Here is a 21,089-nt window from a genome sequence, read left to right as displayed (position 1 = left end):
CTGATCTAAGAATAAAAGGTGAGTTTAGAAACAAAGTTTAAAATTTATGATCTTGATGACAGAATGTGTTGATAACTATCAGGGTGACTCTGAATCTATAATAGTCCAGCTGAAATGGGGGATGTGTATAGGTTTTTATTTTAGAGAGTATTAAGCTGAGTATAATCTTTCTCTTCACCTCATGTTTGAGAAATACAAGTCCCTGCTTGGGCAGTCGGTGCATCTTGCATCTGTGAGCAGAGGCTCTGTTCCTCTGCTGATTGCTCTCCTTTGCTGTGCTCGTAGGGTGTATAGAAACAGACCATCATCTCTGTGTCTTTGACGATTCACATTGCCTCGTGTTGCAAAATAAATGCTGATTAAGAGGCTATGACATAAGGGGCACCAGGACAACTTTGCTTTTCTGCCAGTCCTGTCCTGAAGTGGTAGTCCTAAAGCTGCAGCTTAATAGTGCCCCGAGATGTGATCTGGTGTCTGCATGGCAAAGTGGTCAGTGTGAATTTAGAGGATATAGGGGCTTGCTCCATTCTCTGGGCTATCTTTTGGCACCATCCTGACTGCTTGCTCTTTCCTCATGAAGTTCAGCATTCACCATTCTTCTAGAGGGTAGACAGCAAAGACAAGATGCTCTGTGCCCACCGTGAACCTCTCTAGTGTGTAATTCTTGCACTGTCAGCAGTTGCCACTATCCTGTTGGCGCTCCCTGGCTGCTTGGACATAAGCATTGTACTTCAGAGTCTGAAGTCAAGATTGGAAACACCACAGAGGATAGTATGAATGATTTGTCAGGAAAAATGTCTTTTATGGAATGTGGATGCATTGGAAAATTCACAGACCTTAATTTTCATCTAGCTGCTGGAAAATTGTAGATGCTAGATATTGGTTCAGTACTTAGAGATAAAAGATATTGACAAATTAAGCTGTGTGCAGTGCAAACAATATTGGTTCTGGGTTATTCTCTAGATTAAATGAAAGGTTTTGAAACAAACTATGCTGGGAAAATTCTGTGATGGAGGAATATCCAAGAGGGCTTAAATATGTAATGGAGATCAAAAAAAATGTTTGTGTCTATTTCAGATAGCTGTGTTCTTTTAATTTATAAATTGACTTCTCCATAAAATGTGTGTGTACACACAGAGAATACATTCTATGTACACACACGTGTGTATATAGACTTAAATAGTGTAGGGGTATTTTGTATCTTAAGAGTTAATAAGAAACTGCTGAGGTAGTAACTACTAATGCTAATAACAAAATTAAATGCTTGCAGCTTCCCATCACTATCTTGTATTTATAGATTTTTTTTTTTTGGTGGGCAGACTTTTGCAATATGATTAGACTGTTTTGTAGACTGGAATTTCTTCTGGTTTCACAATTGTCTTTCACCCCCATCTTAGGTCTTTAAATTAAAATTATTTTAGAAAGATCTGTTCACTGTTCTTAAAAGTTGAAACCTTTTCTGGTTTTGCTTGTTTTGCATGTCAGTGAAACTTGTTGAACTTTAAAGTTGCTTTATCTCTATTTAAGTTTAGATACTAAGTTTTAGAAGGGTATCACTCATACAGTGTTTTTGATAAAGGGATAGCTTACTCTTCTGCTTGCATGTCCATTTTTGTCTTTCAAGTCTGTCATTCCAGACATTTCTTCACTTCACGTTTGTGTCCTTTCGTCTTCCTTCTTTCTGTTTGTTCCTTTTTTATTTTTGTTTTTAAACTACTAGTCTATGCTGACTCTGACCCATATGCTGTGGCAGGAGTGTGTAATGACCATGGCAAGACATATGCACTGTATGCCATCACAGTCCATCGGCGAAATCCAAACAGTGAAGAGACATGGAAGACATACCGACGCTACAGTGACTTCCATGACTTCCACATGAGGATCACTGAACAGGTAATTCATCTCATAAAAATCTTTATAGGTACACATTTATATAGTTCGAGAACTACATAATTACTCTATTGAAAGAAATGGAATTGAAAGTTCCCCTTCCTGCTTAATTTTACTTTAAAATGCTTGTAGGGAAGAACTGTTGGTCTCGAGCAGTGATGTATTTGTGTATTTGTGACAGAGATTAAGAAATAAAAACCGTCCTTGGGAAATAGGTATTTGGGTTTTAAGTGAAACGTTAAGAATTGGTGGGGTCTCAAAAGAGACAGCTGGTAGAACTTCACTAAATTGCTAGACTATCTGTGTTTTAGCTCTGTCACCTGTATTCTCAGACACTTAACCCTCCAAAAATGAAGGAAGAAATACAGTTGTAATTCACCGGTTGGTACAAAGCAGAACCTGCCGACATGAAAGGTGTCAAAAAAGTGCTTCTAAGAGAAAGGTGAAGTGCTTTTAAACCAAGCCTTTGGACAAGTCAGATTTGACTGCATAACCTTTGAACTATCAGAAGTGTCGGTTTATATTCCTCTATTGCTATTTGAGAGGCATAGAGAACAGATTTTCTGCAGGTAGGTTAGCACTGTAAAGCCACAACAGTGGTAAAAGTGGAAAAGGCTATATTAAAAAGGCAAATGTGTTGAATATTTAGGTTAATCATAAAATAAAGTCTGACTTTCCTTTGAATTTCTGATTATCTTAGTCTGATGTCAGTTAATTTGAACAATTTTTGGACTCCTTCAAATTGATTTTTTTTAAATTATTTTTCTGTTTTGGAGAATCCTTGATCTATTGAAGCAGATGAGTTCTTAGGTCTAATAGCAAGTTAATGTTCTGCTGATATGGGGCAGTCATTTAAAACTAGCCCAACAGTAAATGACTAGAAAAAAAAAATGGTAAAATCAAAAATGTTCAAAATACAGAAACTCAGAAATTTCTTGATGCTGAGTCTGATTTCTTTGAACTTGCAAAGAATGGAAGCGTTATCTTAGAACACTAAGATTGCAAAAACTATACAAATTCCTGTCCTGCACTGTAGCATCTCAGAAACTCCCAAGTTTTGGTTTTTTTGACAATAAAATAGACATACCTGTTGTCTTGTGTACTTATCTGAGACATTTTTATTGACATGTTCAGGGTAAGTGTTTGAATCTTTGTTTTAAAATTAATAGGAAGGGCAGGGATTATTGTTTGGTTTTGATTAAAAATACTTGATCTGAAATGAAGTTCACTCTGTATCTATCAGCTTTTTTCCTTACAGTATTGAATTGATCCACACTAGTTTCTTTAGTCAGTAACATAATATCATTTGAAGTAGATATCTGTGTTAAAATGGAGACTCTTCATTGCTTACATTGCATCGGCTTAGGTACAAGTATCCAAATAAAAGCTAGATCATCTTCTGTTCAATTATTATCCCACACGACCTACTTGTAAGGGAATAGGATTTGTAAAGTTGGAAAGAGTTATTCTTTGTTAATTCTTACAGACCATGAATTGTATATGAGCTTTGTGGCCTTCCAAAGTTCAATGATGCAAAAAGAGACCTTGCAGAGACTGAATGCAATCAATCTCACTAAATCTGTAATTTTGTGGTCTTTTCTAGATAGAAAAGGATGCAATCTGTTTCCAAGTTGTTTTTTAAATCCTAGATACTAATAGTATATGTTTTCTCTTTACTATCTAAAGAATATTATTTATTGTTTAAAGGAAGTCCTGAATTCTATATGGGGATAGTCCTGATTGTTTGAGGTTTGTTCTCGTGACTTTTTTTGGTTTTGTGCATTGTAACAAGTATGTTCAGCCTTCTTGAGTGTTAAGGCCTCTTCTTTCTCTGCTGCTTCCCTGGAACTGCCATTATTTTCTGTATAAGTGGAACAGTGGAATGAATACATGTCAACCAGTGCCAATCACTGTCATTACCTGGAGAAAAGGCACAGGTATTGGCATATTGAGCATGGTATGATAATCTGTGTGTAACCTGGATGCTGCCATCTGCTCCAGGGATAAAAACTTAATCGTTTCTTTAGTAGACTTGATCAGGGTAGGAAAGGGAAGAGGTTTTAGAAAGAGTTGCAAGTTCTCTTAATGTAGTCTCATAACATGACTAACTTCTGGCCAGATAATAATGCTTAATCTTGAGCCTAAGCCTTTTGCACACTATATTAGTCTGTATTTCAAAAGTATCATGTTAATTCAGGAATTACATTTTGCCCTTGATAGTCTCCTGAGGATTTTCATGCATTTTTTCTTGACAGCGTATCTTTCATTTTGGCTCCTCCAAGAAATCTGAGTTCTAGGTGTGATCGATAAATTTTTTCATCAGGTGTTTTATGGTAGATAAGAATAGGTGAATATAATGTCCTTATATGGTGATTTGAAGCTCTTGAAAACAGAACAAAAAATCTTCTCATTTTTTCTAGTTTGAAAACCTAGCAAATATACTGAAACTTCCTGGCAAAAAAACATTTAACAACATGGACAGAGAATTTTTGGAAAAGAGAAAAAAAGATTTAAATGCATATTTGCAGGTAAGCTGTTATATTTTTTTGGCTCTGTGCTTGGTTGGAATTAGGTGGTATATAATCCTAAATAATATACCATAAGAACTTGATATTATCCAGTAAGTTTGCCTTTTCTTTGCTGTTTTGGTTTATTTTGAGGCAGTTCTGTCACAAGTCCTTCAAGCTGGTGAGGTTCCAGCTGTGTTGGTTTTGAGCTTTATGCCATTGACTTTCTTCTGTTAACATATATTCGTGGTCACTTTCTGTTGTGCTGTTGCATAAGGATTGCTGTGGTACCCACTCTGGTGGTGTAGCAAACCACACAGCCTCTCCAGTCAAATAAGGCTTCTATCAGCCCAAACAAAGGAATTCAGTTGTCTTACTTCATAGGGACTTTCTCATCATTTGCACAAAAATGTTGACCAACTGAATGGTCATGTTAACATTAAATAATGAAAGATGAGTAAAACATTGTGAAATAACTCTTTGTGTGGTTGTAAAGGTAGATATTTTTCTGTGAGATGCTATAATTAATGTACTGGTTATGGGAATTACCAAGGAACCCATTGTTTCCAACTTGAGAGTAGTTAATGGTGGAATAAAATTTAGGTATGAATGAAAAAATACATTGCAAGATGTGGAATCTTTGCTTATGCCTTGTTCATTATTTATTTTAACAACTTTAAAATTATTTTACTCAGCTTTTGTTAAATCCTGAAATGATGAAAGCTTCTCCAGCTTTAGCCCATTATGTGCATGACTTCCTGGAGAATAAAGCCTACAGCAAAGGGAAGGGGGATTTTGCACGGAAGGTAAGAATGTTTTGCACTGTCAGGAGAACTTTAGAGCATTCATTTTTGCAATGATTGTATTTTGAACTCAGATTAAACAGCAATATAGCACTTTCAAAACAGCTTGCTTTAGTACTTTTTGAGTGGCGAATTATCTGAGGATCTATGGAACCAAAATCTTACTATTTTTATAATAGGTAAATTTATTTGTATGACAAGCAGATAAAATTTTCAAATTGGACACGGTGTATTGCTCCAAGACTACTGTAAAAGTCTGTTCGTTGCAAGTTGCTTTCTGTCAGACATCCGTGATTTATTTTATTGTAGTCTCATTGTTTCTGATACCTTTTTTCAGTTCTTTAGTCTGTATTTGCTGCTGTTATCATGCTTTACACTCTTCAGCACAAAAGATGATATGCATTTCCCTTCAAAAGCACCTGTTGGGTATTTAGGTGTTGTTACCATCCAGAGTCATTGGCCAAATTCAGAGCTCTGAGCTGTTCATACTTTTTGTTAAGCCACCAGAACTCTCTTCAGACAAGTGAATCTTTGTTCAGTTGACCAGTTTGTGTGGCCATCTGCTTTGCAAATGCAGCCATTTCTAAACTTGTACTGATTTTGACATAGAATGCCTCTGCAACTCTGTTGTCACTTCAAGTTGTTGTTCTACCTATATTTCTTAAACATTTAACAGTGAAACAGTTAAATATTTATCAAGGTTTATGTAATGTGATATTCAGCTTATGAGATTCTTTATAAGGTTAACTTTTTTAAGGACACTGCACTAGTATTTGTGCCTTTGGGCTGAATTTAGAGTATATACTGAAAGAAAAATTATTACAGTTTCTATGGGACTATTTTGTGTTTTAAATTATACTTGCCATGTATAATATACTAAAGCATATTACTCCAGTGCTGTTTAAAAGAGGGGTGTCTCAAAGATGAAGAGTTGAAAGCAGAAGTGAAGCATCTGGAAGTAGAAAGCTTAGAAGGGAGAAATGATATTGAATGGAGAAGAAGAAGAAAATAAATTCAAGCTAAGAAAAGCTGAAGGATGGGAAATGAAAATGACTCAGGAAATCATCTGTTGAAAGATGTAAATAGCTACAGTAGGACTATAAGGAATGAGAAATATACATGGAAGCGAAGCTAAAACTTTTTTCTGCGTTCTGTAATGAAGTTAAGTAATTAGATTTGTACTCTTATTGTTCTCTGGAACAGTGTGGTACTTGTCATAGTGTATTAATATACTGGTGTCCTCATAGATTATGCAATTCTGGTTAAACATCTTCCCCTTCAGATGGACACATTTGTAAACCCACTGCGTAACTCTATGAGAAACGTATCAAATGCAGTCAAGTCTATCCCTGACAGCCTGGCAGAGGGAATGACTAAAATGTCAGACAACATGGGTAAAATGTCAGAGAGATTGGGACAAGACATAAAGCAATCATTTTTCAAGGTAAGAAAATATTGGTAGTTAATACATACTAGTAAATTAATAGATTAGCTACTGACTCACTTCAGCTTATGTTATATACTATAAAGGAGAGTCAGGTCATTAGGCAGAAAACCAGTTGGGTTTATACCTGCACCCTTTGGATAATGTTCAGCAGTCATTGTACTATAAATATGGAGTTCTCTTTGCTATTAAGTAATGCGGTGGCACCTACAGACTGTTACAGGGATCCTTCACTTATCTCGATACAGCCGCTTGAGAAGAACATGAGAAAGACTGATTTTCTTAGTTTTTATCCAGCCAATCTTGTGAAGCTAATTGGCTGCATCTGCTTCTTTCATTAGGGAAGAAAACCCATATAGTTTAAAACTTAGAATAAGGAGATAGCCTCTTTTCCGCTTATTCCTTGCTGAATTCTGGTTTTAACTACATTTTCTTTCTGTCTTTCCTGCCGTCTTTCCTCATCTCCTACATTCCTAAAATATAGTACTTCAGAGGTAGGGAATGGTGTGCCATGCCATCTAGAAGTCCTATGAAAGTAGTAATCTTAGTGACATGTTCATCTGGCCTTCGTTTCTCTTGTCTTCCTCTTTCTGTGTGTAGCTGTAAGATCTGTGGTCAGGGATTGTTCATTTTGTGTTGCGAAAACAGTTATATGTGGCAGATGTGCAATAGCAACCGAGATGAGTGAGTTAACCCTTAAATCATCAAAAGGAATAATAAATTGGGGGAGGGGGGTGGGAGGGTGGTAGTGGCTGGTGTTTTGTTTTGGTTTTGTCTTTTTAATTACTTTTTGGTTAAAGTGACTGTCTCTGGACTTTCTCGCTGCTGGTAACTTCCTTGTGTTTGCAGTTATACTCACTGGGAAGTCCATGACTAAGTAGGACTTAAGATGAAGAGGAAATACCAGAAGAAATTTTAGTCTCATAAGAGTTTTTAGGTAGTTTTCTGTTGAAGCATTAGACACTTGAGAAATTTACATGTAGATTGTCTTAAAGATGTTGATAAATTTGATATCTATAGGAGAATACGTACAGGCCTGATTTTTGGCTTTGGAAGGTGAAAGAACTACTGTACATTTATCTGCAGTGGTATGCAATCAATGTTTGACCAGAAGTTGGTATTTTATTTTCATAACCAGATTGCTTATGAAAATTTGTCTGATTTAGTCATACTCTAAAGTATTTTTTCCTTCTAATCATAACCTTTCTTATTGTAGGTGCCACCTCTAATCCAGAAAACCTATTCAGATCCTGACCATTGCCGCGTTGCAGCACCAATTGATGACAATGTGAGTCTGATATTTGTCTTTTCAAAGCTGACTCCTCTAAAACCAAATGAATGAGTTACCTATTTTGTTACACTACACTTCTGTTGTTTTCTGACATTATACCAGGCACTTAAAACAGTTTTTAACATTTTAAAAAGCAGCTTACATATTTCCTTCTAAAATAAGTATCTTTGTTAATACTGCAGTGGTTTGCACAGTAGAATAGCTGAGATTGTACATGCTACTGCTCCTGTGCTTTGTTGTTGGGGGTTGTTTTTTTAGGGATTTTTTCCCCTCCTCCCTCCAATTTCTGTCTTTTCAAAGATAGTGTGGTACCAGACTGTTAGCATCATTCCAGTTGGCATTTTATGGATCTGATTTCTGATGTGACCTTTTAAGAAACATTTGTTTAATGGATGAAAAGAAGTGTTTGCTTTTTTGTCGTGGAAGTAACCTTCAGAATGTGTTCCTAAAAAATAAATTTAATATGTGGATACCTAAAATGTATAAAGTAGTAATTTTAGAAACTTGAAAGTGAAGTTTAAGCTATGGTATTTTGCTATTGTTTTGATTGAAAGATTGATCATATATGTGCGAACAGTCGGGGAAAATAACCCCTTTTATCTTGAAATGGGACAGAAAGGCCATAAGATTACCAGTAATTATAAGCAATTTGCTCTGGTCATAAATCTGCACCTGTTCTGCCCTTCATGTTTCAGGCTTTTTCATCACATCAAAGAATTTCAGTTTGTCTTCCTGTGCATAGCTGCCATGATGGCTTGGTAGATGTATTTTTACTCAGCTAACATAGCCTTGAGTTCTTCTGGATTCTCTTTTCCCCCCATTATTTTGCACTATATAGGACTGTATCCCCGAGTTTGTAATTACAATTGTAATTACAAATACTCCTGAAACTTGTGTTTTGCATAGGCAAACCAGAACAGTATAATTCAAGTATATGAGCAGCTTCTTTAAGTATTTCATTGATCTTTGGTAAAATGAATAGAAGCTGCAGTTCCTAATAGCTTCTAAATTAACATAGCAAGTGGTACTTAAAGGCAGATTTCAGATATTTTAAAACCTTTCAGCTCTCAACTGATCTGCTAAGGTGCATTGCTCACAACTTGCAGTCACTAAGGCAATTTGAATGGAATCTTGCTTGGAGAAGTGGTGCTGTAAAAGTGAGGAATGGATCTCTACAATCTCAGCTGGATTATGAACCCACTGTCTGTGTTCCAGTTGTGCCTGAAGATTCACTTGTGTACTCCAGCAAAAGAATAATACTGATGTGGTTTTTGTAAGCTAATCTGTGTACATCTTCTATTAAGTAGTAAAATTATGATCCTGTTTTTAAGCTCCAAGCATAAAAATACCTAGAGCCATGCAGGTTAGAATGACACCTAAATAAAAGGCAATGACATTGCAATGAAATGTCGTTATTTTTAGCATCCATCAGAAAATGATGCCAAAGAAAAGGTCCTTCCAGAGTTTTTGTGTTAGGGGGTTGGAAGCACAGCAACCCAACAAAGAAGTCAGGGGCCAGCTCTCTTTTTAGTACATATTTGCACATATTAATTTTGTTTAACTCTTGTAACGACTGTTGACTTTTGAAATAACTGTTTCTCTTTTGTCTTATTTTAAAAATCCAATGGATGGAAGTCTAGTTTATCATTAATTTTCAATCTTTGCTGTTAATGATGTTATAGAAGATTTAGGGAAGATTTTGTATTACAGTAAAATACAAAGTGTTTCTGTCACTGTTGCGCTTATGCTGAAACATTTGACCTGAGGAGTAGCTACTAAAACTGTAGCTTTCTTGAACTGAAATAAAAGTTGACTATTTTTTTTACTTGATGGTCAGGTGGATGACAATATTCCCCTGAGAGTAATGCTGCTCCTTATGGATGAAGTATTTGATTTAAAGGAAAGAAATCAGTGGTTAAGAAGAAATATTAAAAATCTGCTTCAGCAACTTATTAGAGCTACATATGGTGACACAATTAACAGGTACTGCTTTTCTTATATAGAACAATGTGAGAGTGAGACTCTGTAGTCTGCGTCTATAAATCCTTCTTGGCATTACTAGTTTGTTTTGGTTTAAATCTGTGTGCATTCCCCTTTGAAGAGGATCGATAAACCAAGTACAAATATAGTGTAAAATGGAAAGAAACACAAAACATTGTTGAAGGACAAATTCCAGTAACATTTACATGCCAGAGAACTTAAAAAAGAGCTTTCACATACCAACAAGAGTTCACATTTCTGTGAATGTAACTTAATATTGTTGCTTTTTGCCTCGTGTTTTCAACTATACTGTTTGTTATTAATATTACTTATTACTGTCTGCACTATTTCTATTTACATCTTTTCATGCCACAAATGATACACTGGCACTGTGAAGTTATGTGAACTGTACTGAGTTGCTCTGTTAAGTTTTTGCTCTCACACTTTGAAAGGGGAAGGGGCGAAGGAAAAGGACTATTATGGGGTCTGCTCTGCCCCCTCCGTGTTCTCTGTAATTCACGTTTCCTTATTTCCTTTATTAGTCATGCTAAATAAGTAATGTTTGTTGTCCTCAGCTTAGAAATCTACAGTTTCTAGGCTTTCCCTTCTAATAATTCATTTCTGAAATGTAAATAAAAATACTGAACAAAAAAGCACTGTATTGTCACTTTGGTTTTAGTGCATTAATCAGAAACTTAATTTCTAGGAGGTGAGAAGGAGTTTCCTATTACTTTTTTAGGATGTTTCTTACTGTATCATTGCTTTTTATCCTTCACGAGTCTATTTGTGATGTTTCATCATCACTGTTAAACATACAGACCTGTGGTACCAGTAGAGATGCAACTATGTAATAAAATAGCACTGTCTCTTTCTCAAATAGTTGTCACCTGTCCATGAGGAGTTATCTTGAGACCTGTGCTTTCAAAAACATGCTGCCTTGTTGAATGGCTCTGAATACTTTTTTGCTGCTTCTGGATTGTAGTATAAGTAGCTAAGTTTTTGCACAGGCTGCTGCTTCCTTATTGCAGAGATGTGTGTGGTACTATTTTGCTTCTGCATTTGGAGCCATTGCAGAGATATTCTTGGCTTCCTCTGCTTCAGAAGTCGTACCTTTTCCTGGCAGGTTCTTGGGGTTTAATGGCATTCTGCAGCAAAATTGTGGTTTTCTATTTCTTAGAAAACTAAATTGAAATTGTAGTGAGGGAAACAGTCCTGGGATTATGGTGATATGCAGCTGCATCTATCATTTCTATAAGAATCCTAGATTTGAATATCGAGCTTTGTGTATGTGTTGATGAGTGAAGGTCTGATGGAATGAACAGTCTGTATCTCCAGTTAAGGGTTATGAAGTAACTGCATACATAAATACAGTATATGAGATTCTGTATAGGTCCTTTGCTTACAGAAGCAGAACTTGTAGATTGCTCTGTGAAGAGGAGAGCTCTACAGGCAAACCAGTTATCTAATGCTGATGGGAGGCACAAAACAGTTTTGTAGCCAGCTTCATTCTCATACAGTTACTCAAAAAGAGAAACGCTTTAGCTTTAGGGAGTGATCAGTGAGCTTACGTATTTATCTTGAGAATCAGTGTTTGCCTTCCTACTGTGCAGTTTTATAGAACTAACTTATGAAGTTGGAGAAAGCTGGAATTAAACTTTGTTTGCCCTAGAGTGCTCTTTAAAATGCTTCACTTAATGTGCTTTCTGTTCCAAAAATTAAATGAAATACTTGTTGTTTGATTTTAGAAAAATAGTTGATCATGTTGATTGGATGACATCTCCTGAGCAAGTAGCAGATGCAGTGAAACGCTTCAGGTAAGGTGTTTTTTTTCACAGATGTTAAATATGAAGTACTTGCCATTTGATGTCTAATATCTGTGTGTCTTTCCTATTCTTCTTATATGAAGAAATTATCATCACTCTGCAGAGTACCAGTTGGATCATACACTGCTCTTTACATGTGTTAAGTGGAAGTAATTGTCACATGTAGAAGAGTATTTTTGAGTTTTCTCCTATTCTTTGTTAACTGGTCTAGAAGAGCTAGAATACAGGTATACTTGGGAATTTCACCGTATTACTGGATGAAGTGTCTTGTTTGCTTTGATGAAGGCATGTACATACCCTGCTTTAAAAGGCAAACAATTATTACTAAAAACCCACCTGAATAATACATTTCACATGTGGGCAGATGGAGTGGAACTGAAGTCTGAATTTGAACGTATCAAAGGCTCTGTCTTCAATTTGCGAAGTCTTAATGGCTTCTACATTGTTCCTGAGCAAGAGTTATCCACTCTTTTTTTTTTTTTCATTTCTATAATTTGGGTTTGTTATTTTTGTTGGGGTGAAAGACAAAAGGCAGGTAATATATTCACCAAAGAGTCATACTTTCTAAGTATTCTGTTATTCCTTAATTAAACCAAGGAAGAAAGTGAACTTCTTACTCAGAAAAGATTGTCATTCACTGAGGCAAAATAGCTTATTAGACAGAGGCATTGGGCTTTATACTACACTGAAACTACTTCATCCTAGCTTTAGCTTGTTGATAGGCTAACTGCTATCAGAGATATGATGAAACAATTAATAGACCTAGCCTAGGGTCCAAAAAAGTATATGGCAATTAGTAATAGGTTGACTGTATTGTACTTCCTGCTTTTGATTTCTTTTTCACCTTTTCTTTTTCCAATATTTGAAGTGTGTGTTATGTGCAAATTAGTTTCTTGTATTTATTTTATGAGATAACTGAGAGGGACTTAAAAGAGCCTTTCACTTGATAAAATGTTAATGTATTTTGACAGATTTACTTTTGTTACAGAGATGCTTTTTGGCCCAATGGCATTTTAGCAGAGACTGTTCCACGAAGGGATAAAGCTATTAGAATGAGAACAAGAGTGGCAGGGAAGACCAAATTGCTAGAGATAATGCCAGGTAAGTGAGTCTGGGATTGAAGCCTAATAATCCTTGCCACGTATTGTTACTGGCATTAGTGTCAAGATTCTTGGTGATTGTTGTAAGCATTGAAAAGAAATGCTGACATATGAACTGTATTTAAATAAGAAGGCTTTTAATTATTAAAGCATTGGACATTTTCACACATACTGTGAATTTGGAACTGTAATTCTCTTAGAACCAACACAGTATTTAATTTCACTAGAGGATTTCATTTTAGTGTGTGAAATACATTTATTCCAATACAGTATGATTTCTTATAAACTGACATGGTTCTATGTATACAGGGTAAAAATGATGTAATTTTCAGAAATCCTTTCTGCTGTAGGAAAACTTCTAGTTTAGTCATGTTGAGTATAATAGAGGCACTGTTACTTTGAATTTCAGGCTACATAATTTGAAAGACTTAATATTCAGTTTAAGTTTGTTGTTATTACAGAAGCAGAATTTGGCTTAAAATTCTGGGTAACCTTCATTTTTGTAGATGAACTGAAGCACATCATAGGCGCTGAGACTACGCGGAAAGGCATTCTTCGGGTCTTCGAAATGTTCCAGCACAGTCAGCTGAATAAGAGAATGGTGTACGTGTTTCTGGAGAGATTCCTAGAAACCTTATTTCCACAAAATAAGTTCCCTGAGCTCTTCAACAAACTGCATTCACGATCAAAGCAGATGCAGAGATATAAGCAGAGACTACACTCAACTCAAGCGCCTTCCTTACAGAAAAGGTGACACTTCAAACCTATTAAGCTGGTGTAAGTTTGTCCAGGACTAATTACTTGGGCAGATTCTCTGGGGCTTCAAACTCACATGCTGTCATTTCTGCACCAGTCTTCTAGTGTCACATATTAGATTATTAATGCATCTGTAAGACCTGTGGATCTTCTCATCTTCACTTGTAGTTCAACCACTACCAGAAGGGTTTGTGTGTCTTAAATGATTTGGTGCGTCTTCATGCAACATTGAGAAGAAAACTGGCCCAATATATAAGAATGCTGATTCCTTCCATTCCTGAGTCGATGTTTTGCCAGCAATGAAAAGTGCCAGTGTGTTCAAGTAAAGCACAACTGTGGTGATACAGTGGAAGTAAAGGATGTTTTGGCACTGGGAGATAGTGCAATGTGTGAGAGTCAGGTGGAATTGTTCTAAGTTATGACTGTTGAGGCTCTGTAGGGCTATTTTAACATTCCTGTAAAGGCTGAGGCAATGGGAAAAGCAGTCTCTGGAATAGCAGGTTCATAGGAAAGGGGAGAAATAGTTATAGCCCCATCATAAAATTACATTTATTAAAGAAAGGTTGAAGTAATGTGGCTTTTGTGCCACATTTACATCACCTTTCATGTTTTGAAAATTAAACTAACGTTATATCTAATGGGAGTTTTAGTAAAAGCAGAGGTAAGAGGTACAGTAGAAACAAACCCATTATTCTGTACCTTTAAGGGCCATATGCTGCTCTTACAGCACCTGACATACATTTTGCATGTAACTTCAGTGGAGAAGGAGCATCATATTTATGTTCAGTTGGTCTGTCTGAACCTACATCAAGCTGATAGTTGTAGAACAAAAAGGGGTACATGTTTCAAAGAAGATGGATATTGTGTTAGAAGATGAGGAAATTGCACTAAGACACAGTTTACACACAACTCCCCACTAAAATTTGAAACTTGTTGGATGTAAAAGACTATGTCCTACTTAATTGAAAGATTCCTTACCTTTTAGTGTGTAAGCCTCATATGGGAAAATGTTAGAATTAGTTGGTTCCTCACAGGTAAAAGATTTCATTAGTCATATGCAAACACTTGGAAATTTCTGAATGCATCTCAGTGTATATATGAAAATAAAAAGGAGATAAAACTACAATATTTTTTTAAGTAATTTTTTTATTTTTTGCATAGTGTAAAATTGTAATAAAAATTTGACATCAAGGCCCCACATCCATCTGTTTAGTTCCAGTAACGAATTTCTGTCCCATTAAAAATACAGTAACAATGGAATAATCCTGTTTGGCCACAGCATATCTCAGTTTGTGTTTTCTTTTTCATAGTCCCCAGCTGTTTGAGCATCACTATCTGAGTGAATAGAAGGTAATCCTATAGAGTCCCATTTTGTCCTGAACGCTAAACACAGGGTAAGATACGGCTATGGATCAAGGATCCCAAGGATCCTTGTAGTAATTTGTGTCTTAATGGGAACAAATGGTCCTTTTATGCAAGAGGGGAACACAGACCTTTTATGAAAGCATTTTAAGAGAAGATAGAAGGCTCTCAAAGGACCTAGTTAAATTGACTGAAGCCTCTATATAGATCATTTTTTCTCATGGACTCTATTAATGAAATGTAGCCTTTTATCATACTACTTAATGATGATCATATTGTACTGTTAACATTCTCATACAGTATGCATGGGCTCAAGTGCACTTGGTTTTTTTTCTTTATTGCAGAACTAAATGCTGTAAAAACCAATCCCTTTCTTTTGTAATCCCTAGGAAAACAACTTGGTAAATATGTAAGAACCCCTCTCCCTGCCTCTCTGCAGGTTCTGTAGAAGTGTGACGGTTAAATGCTTTCAAATTTAACAAAATTCTTGAGTTCTGTGTGAAGTAATCAGCATAGCCAGCTCCTATTGTTTACATGCCTGTATCTTCCTCTGATGTCAGGGTGCTCAAGCATAACTGATATCTGACTGATGAAAGATCATTCAGCAATTGTTCTTGGCGATATAGTAAATATATCATTAATCCTACCAAGCCTAATTTATGTCTTTTAAGTCACTGAATTTGTTATGCAGTATAAAGGTGGGAAGTTCAAATACTGTTTTGTCAAATCTGTGGAACCTTTTATCTATCTGTAGGTACCATAAAAAATTCAAGAGGATAGTGATAATATACAAATTTGGGATTCTTTTTTTTAAAAATTATCTGGTACATTTCTGTACAAAAATAATATATCTAGGAATGTGAACTGAACATAATACACCGTGCTTATTAGTGGGTTTACTCAATTAATTTATTACATACATATACCTATACACACATTTATATACGCATGTGTGCATATGTATATATGTATTGAAGTTTTGTCTTCTGTATTTAATTACAGAATGTGGCTTCATAATTCAGTGGTGCCTGTTGGCTGGCAAGAACCATCAGAAATGAATACTTTTTATTAAAGAGAATTTGTATGTATCTTTATTTAAATGGTTTTCCTGTCAACGATTTAGAATACCTCCCCTGTCAACACATGCAGCCTATTATCCTAGAAAGTTTCCAAAACTGAATGTTAATATACAGCACTTAAGTGTCTGGGTGTATCTTCTGGCCTTTGGGTGCTGTGACTGGCCACTGAAAATTGTGCCATTGTCAACAAATGCACTTGTTTTAGCCTTAATTATTTTTAAGAGAAAACGAGCAATTGAATTTTTCATTTGGTTCATCCTCAAGCTTGTGCTGCTGGTGTTTGCTAGAACTAAACAGTAAATTTTAAGTGCTACCAGAATGTGTACCAAAATGAAACTATATCAGTTCCACAATCTAAATTTTAATTTTGTGCAATATTTTCATTTAATGCATGTGTGTATTTGAATAGCTGTAAAATAAATGAATTTTTAATGTTCTGAAGTCTAGGTTAAAAATGTCTTCTCAGCTGAACAATTTTGTATTCTGTTGTTTCGTTAGTTTATTTAAGGACTTGTTTTAAAAGTCTTATTTGTTACTCCTTTGTTAATTCTCTTGTTCTCAGTGATCCTTGCTCATTGGAGCAAAGCTCATATATTACAAGGGAAAAATCTGAAGAACACATCTCATAACTAGAACTGTTATAAATTACTTGTGCATATCATTGTACAATAAGTGTCAGCTGTGTGCCTAATTGTTCTATTGATGCTTTTTCCCTCCCTTTCCCCTCCTCTTGTTTCCGTAACAAAGAATGAACATGAAACAGGCTGCCATGGTCACTTCTACTGAATGGCAGAGGACTCTGAATTTTTTTTGGAGTTTGCATTTATGTTCTGTCCAATAGAAAGCTAAAAAATTACACTAATAAAGTATTAACAGGATTGTCATGAGTCTCGGTTCATTTTTAAAATAATTTTAGTAGGTACAAATGTTTCACAAGTCTGGAGAAAAATCACTAAAGAGAAAACTATTGCTGTTTAAATAAAACAATCATTCCTTGATTTTTTTAACATTTTATAAGCTAGCTTTACTTTTAACACATTAATCTCTGCATTAATTTTCACCCAGTGTGTGCAGAGTCCTGTGTTTTAAAAGGACTTAAGGAGAAGCAGTAGGACTGTGTGATGTAGAAGGCTTTTTTATATTGTTGAGGTTTTTTACTCTTTGGCTTCCCTCCCCACCCCCCAGGTTTATTTTTGCAGCAGCTGGATCTACCATGGGAGCACAATTGTTACCCTTGATATATTTATTCCAGCTGTTTCACATTCATCAAAAAGATGTCCTGAGCTACAGAGATGTTAGTACTTTGACCCTTGGGTAAAGTGTTTACCACTTTCACTAACTTACATGCTCTTGCTGGAGCATATAGACTCATACCAGGAATTTCACTGGCTGATTGGAAGTTCTTATTTGTCGAAGCTGTTATCCTAGGGTAGTTCACTCCATGATAAGCTTATTTTAAAAAAAGTCTTAAAAATACCTGCCATTTGCTAAGTGAAGGTCATATATGTCTGTGGCTTTTTTAACTCTTCAGACCATCACATTATGTTTAATTTTGGTTTTGATGTCTGGTGAGTGTGTGAGGATTGCTAAACTCTTTGTCAAGTTCAGTAGTCAGCATCATTCTGCATTGATTTAACAGTTCACTTTTGTGATGTATTTCAAAAGAAATTAAGCTGTATTTTGATTAAACACTTGAAACATCTATGCCACTGCAGTGTGTCCTGCCCCAAAATATGTTTGACTTCTTATGTACTCAGATATCTCAAATAACTGGGAAACAGTTATTTGAGATATGCCGTGTCTCTCTCAATTACTATGGCATGTTGGGGTTGGGATAATCTGCATGGGTCACTTAAATAATTTGATATCTGGTTCAGCAAGGGCTAGCTGCAATTCTCATTCAATGTTTTAGGAATGGAATACTGCATAAATTAATTCGGAGGGCTGAAATCAAGGCCTACTAATTGGGAATAAGGAATGTAGTTTTCAAAAATGAGCTTGCTCTTTCTGACTATAACACTTTTAAAAGCAAGTCCCAAGTAGTTTTTTTGAGCTTTCTGTGCTGAATTTTCTCAGTTTGAGCTCTAGAAACATGTTAGTTATGAATTAAATCGAGAGATACTGATGAGATTTTCTGTTACCGACTTACTGCAGTTTTAGGTAAGAGATTCTCATAATATTTGAGTTAGGAACGCTTTTCTTCATTTAGAACATGTGGAAGATTTTCCTGCGAGTTGACTGGTTATTCTATGCACAGGATAGCCAGAACCTTTAGAGGGTTCTATGTTATTTTTCTTAATATAGCCAGTCTGTACTAGGGCAGGGACAAAACTTTCTTTGCAGACATTTGCAAGCTACAGGCTTCTTATTTTGCAGTGTGACGGTGAAGTTAGAATTTGTTAATCAAAGTGTTTTTTTCAAGAACTTCGTACAATACATTCCTTTATAGTATGTTTAAAAAATTGGTTTCACACCTTATCTGGTCAATTGTATATTATCTATGTTGATTTAAAACACCAGTTTCCCAGGAATCCCAAACATCATTTCTGCAAACAAACAAGGCGTGCTTATATCTAAAGTAAAACACAGGAATCTGGGGAAGAAAAGCATAGGATTCAATATTCTGCTGTCTTAGGGAATTGTCAGTGCAAAAGTGGAACCAGGCTGTCATGCATTTGAAAATTCGCCAGTTTTGCTGACTTTGTGCAGCACCACATAAAGGAAACAAGGTTTTTCTGTATATCATATATTAAAATACATTAGTTTTGTTTTTAGTGCATCTAGGTTCTAGGTGGTGCTGAGGCTAGTAATGAGCAGTTGTGCTGAATGCCATTGACTGTGTGAGAGCCTCACCATTCTCCTGGTAAGATAAATGCAGCCTGTAGATCTGGGAGTGTTACTGACAAGTGTTCTTTAGAACCAAGATACAGGCTGTCACCAATGGAAGAACTTGCTCAAGTACCTGAGTGATACCATATACTAACATTTGTGCAATTTCACTTGCTATAGAATCCATCCTTTTTCCTTTTTTTTTTTGGTCAATAGTATTGGTCTTACCAAGAAAATACTGCTATTGCCAAGAATACTGTGCTCTCTAGAGGGTCTGCCATCTTGAGCCTCAGAAGTGTATTAATACTTGGTAGAAGCTGTTTGTGTAGGTGGACTTGGCCTGACAGTGTTGGGGACAGGAGTTAAGTTCATGAGTGATGATGTAGAGGAGATGAAGTAGCGTTCTTTCCAAATACAGTGGAAACTTAATGAAGCAAGGATACATAAACAGAATTACTTGATCAGTCATTTGATTCTGTAAGTTAGATTTTATATTACAAGGTTTTTATTATGACATGCTGTAGTATGATTCAAACACTAGAATTAATTGCAACAGCAATTATAACAGCTTACCATAACAGATTGTCATTAGCTTGTGTGGACTAGAGTGCAGGTGGGTACTGGGCAGGAAAATATCTGTTCAATTTTTTGTGATTGAGATGGAAAAACTCATTGGATTCTCTGTCTGTTCTGATGATGTCTTTATGCAAAGAGAGAAGGCACTAGTTACACCCTTAACTCTAAAAGGCATATGAAAATGTGATTGGGTTATATTTTATATGCAAGATAACTATTAAATCCATAGTTGAGAAAGCTGGATTGCTAATTCCTGTCTAAATAAAATGACAGTCACAGCGTCAGCAATCCATATTAAAAACAAATCTTTCACCTGATTTTCATCAATGCATATAAAATTGTGCACATTTGTGGCCGTAATATTTTTATTCTAGTATTGTGGACCAGACTTGAAAAGAATCCATAAGAAGCTGCCTTTCCATTTTAAAAATTATTTTAACTGAAAACTAATGATGATGTATTTGATGCCAAGTCAAGTGATCTGTTACTAAACTGAAAGAGATATGCTCTTGTGATTGGTCCATTTACCCATTCCTTAGAAAACAAATAGTGAAAAACAGAAAACAAACTCTTTACCCATTCAGGAACAGCGTGTGAAGTACAATATTCTCACTAACCTAGTTCATTAACTGAAGGAATTGAATAAACTGAAAAGAAAGTACTGCAGAAGGAAAACTGAGGTGGGTCAGAAATACCGCTCAACTTCAAATTTATTTTTAAAACTTGAATTAAAACCCCACCAGCCTCCCTTTCCATCCCAATACTTTTAGCTTTCACGCTGTTTATACAAATTAGACTGTAAATAATTGAATTCTGCAGGTCTATTAACATTTTTGTACCTATCTAATGTGTGCATGCATAGTTCTGAGACTTAAACATTTCACATTAGACATTTCACATCAGAGTAATACTAATTTTCTTTCCTGTTAGCCTAGTTGTGCAAACTGCTTTTGTTGATCACATCAAAATTACCTTGGCCAGTCAACTCAGAAAATATTTCTCTTTTTCTCATGTTTTTCATGAAGTTCCTCTTAAAATATGGATAATGTAAATACTGTTATGCTGAGTGATGCCACAAATCCATGCATTGCTTAAGCAGCAGTGGGACTAGCTTAAAGGTAGAGGAGTCATGTCTGTAGAGAAGGCAAAGATGTGGGCAAAGAATTGTGTTTTATGGGCATTACGGATGTTCAGAGCATAGAAATACCTGCGTTGTTAATACTTTTTAAGTGTAAATGCAGGGGAGGACACAGTGAAATCTTGGCTAACAGAAGCTGATTACAAAACAGTGATGCACATGCTGGTTGAGCAGTGGAACACTGACCCTGCCAGAGTTCAAGAAGCATTTGGACTACGCTCTCAGGCACATGGTGTGATTTTTGGGGTTATTCTGTGCAGGGCCAGAATTTGGACTTGATGATACTTTTGGGTCCTTCCAACACAGGATATTCTGTTGTATGATTCATGAATTGCTGTCTGAACCTGTTTCAATCATGTATGCTTTTGCCTTTTGTGTGTTGGCCATTCCTTTAAGTTAATTGGGAAAGAAACCATGTTTAGGACTTGTATTTCTCTGCCTGCTTTTTATGGACCTGGAATAATTTCGTGTAAATTAATCTTCTCTTTTCTATTAACCATTCTGCATATAA

General features: G+C 35.8%; 1 protein-coding gene across 1 annotated transcript in view; it reads left to right on the top strand.

The window, feature by feature from the left end:
* Positions 1 to 13,882, top strand: part of SNX13 (sorting nexin 13) — a 30,413-nt gene extending 16,531 nt beyond the window's left edge. The window contains exons 13-22 of the mRNA XM_009073186.1: positions 1,754 to 1,893; positions 4,311 to 4,418; positions 5,093 to 5,203; positions 6,483 to 6,644; positions 7,861 to 7,932; positions 9,773 to 9,918; positions 11,661 to 11,729; positions 12,727 to 12,839; positions 13,345 to 13,588; positions 13,692 to 13,882. Of these exons, the coding sequence (XP_009071434.1) occupies positions 1,754 to 1,893; positions 4,311 to 4,418; positions 5,093 to 5,203; positions 6,483 to 6,644; positions 7,861 to 7,932; positions 9,773 to 9,918; positions 11,661 to 11,729; positions 12,727 to 12,839; positions 13,345 to 13,588; positions 13,692 to 13,731 (1,205 nt within the window). The 3' untranslated portion in view covers positions 13,732 to 13,882. The remainder of the gene's footprint in view (positions 1 to 1,753; positions 1,894 to 4,310; positions 4,419 to 5,092; positions 5,204 to 6,482; positions 6,645 to 7,860; positions 7,933 to 9,772; positions 9,919 to 11,660; positions 11,730 to 12,726; positions 12,840 to 13,344; positions 13,589 to 13,691) is intronic.
* The last annotated feature ends 7,207 nt before the right edge of the window (positions 13,883 to 21,089 follow it).

Source organism: Acanthisitta chloris, unplaced genomic scaffold (genome assembly GCF_000695815.1).
Source record: "Acanthisitta chloris isolate BGI_N310 unplaced genomic scaffold, ASM69581v1 scaffold21854, whole genome shotgun sequence".
NCBI classification, from domain to species: Eukaryota; Metazoa; Chordata; class Aves; order Passeriformes; family Acanthisittidae; genus Acanthisitta; species Acanthisitta chloris.
This window is presented reverse-complemented; position numbering and strand designations above follow the sequence as displayed.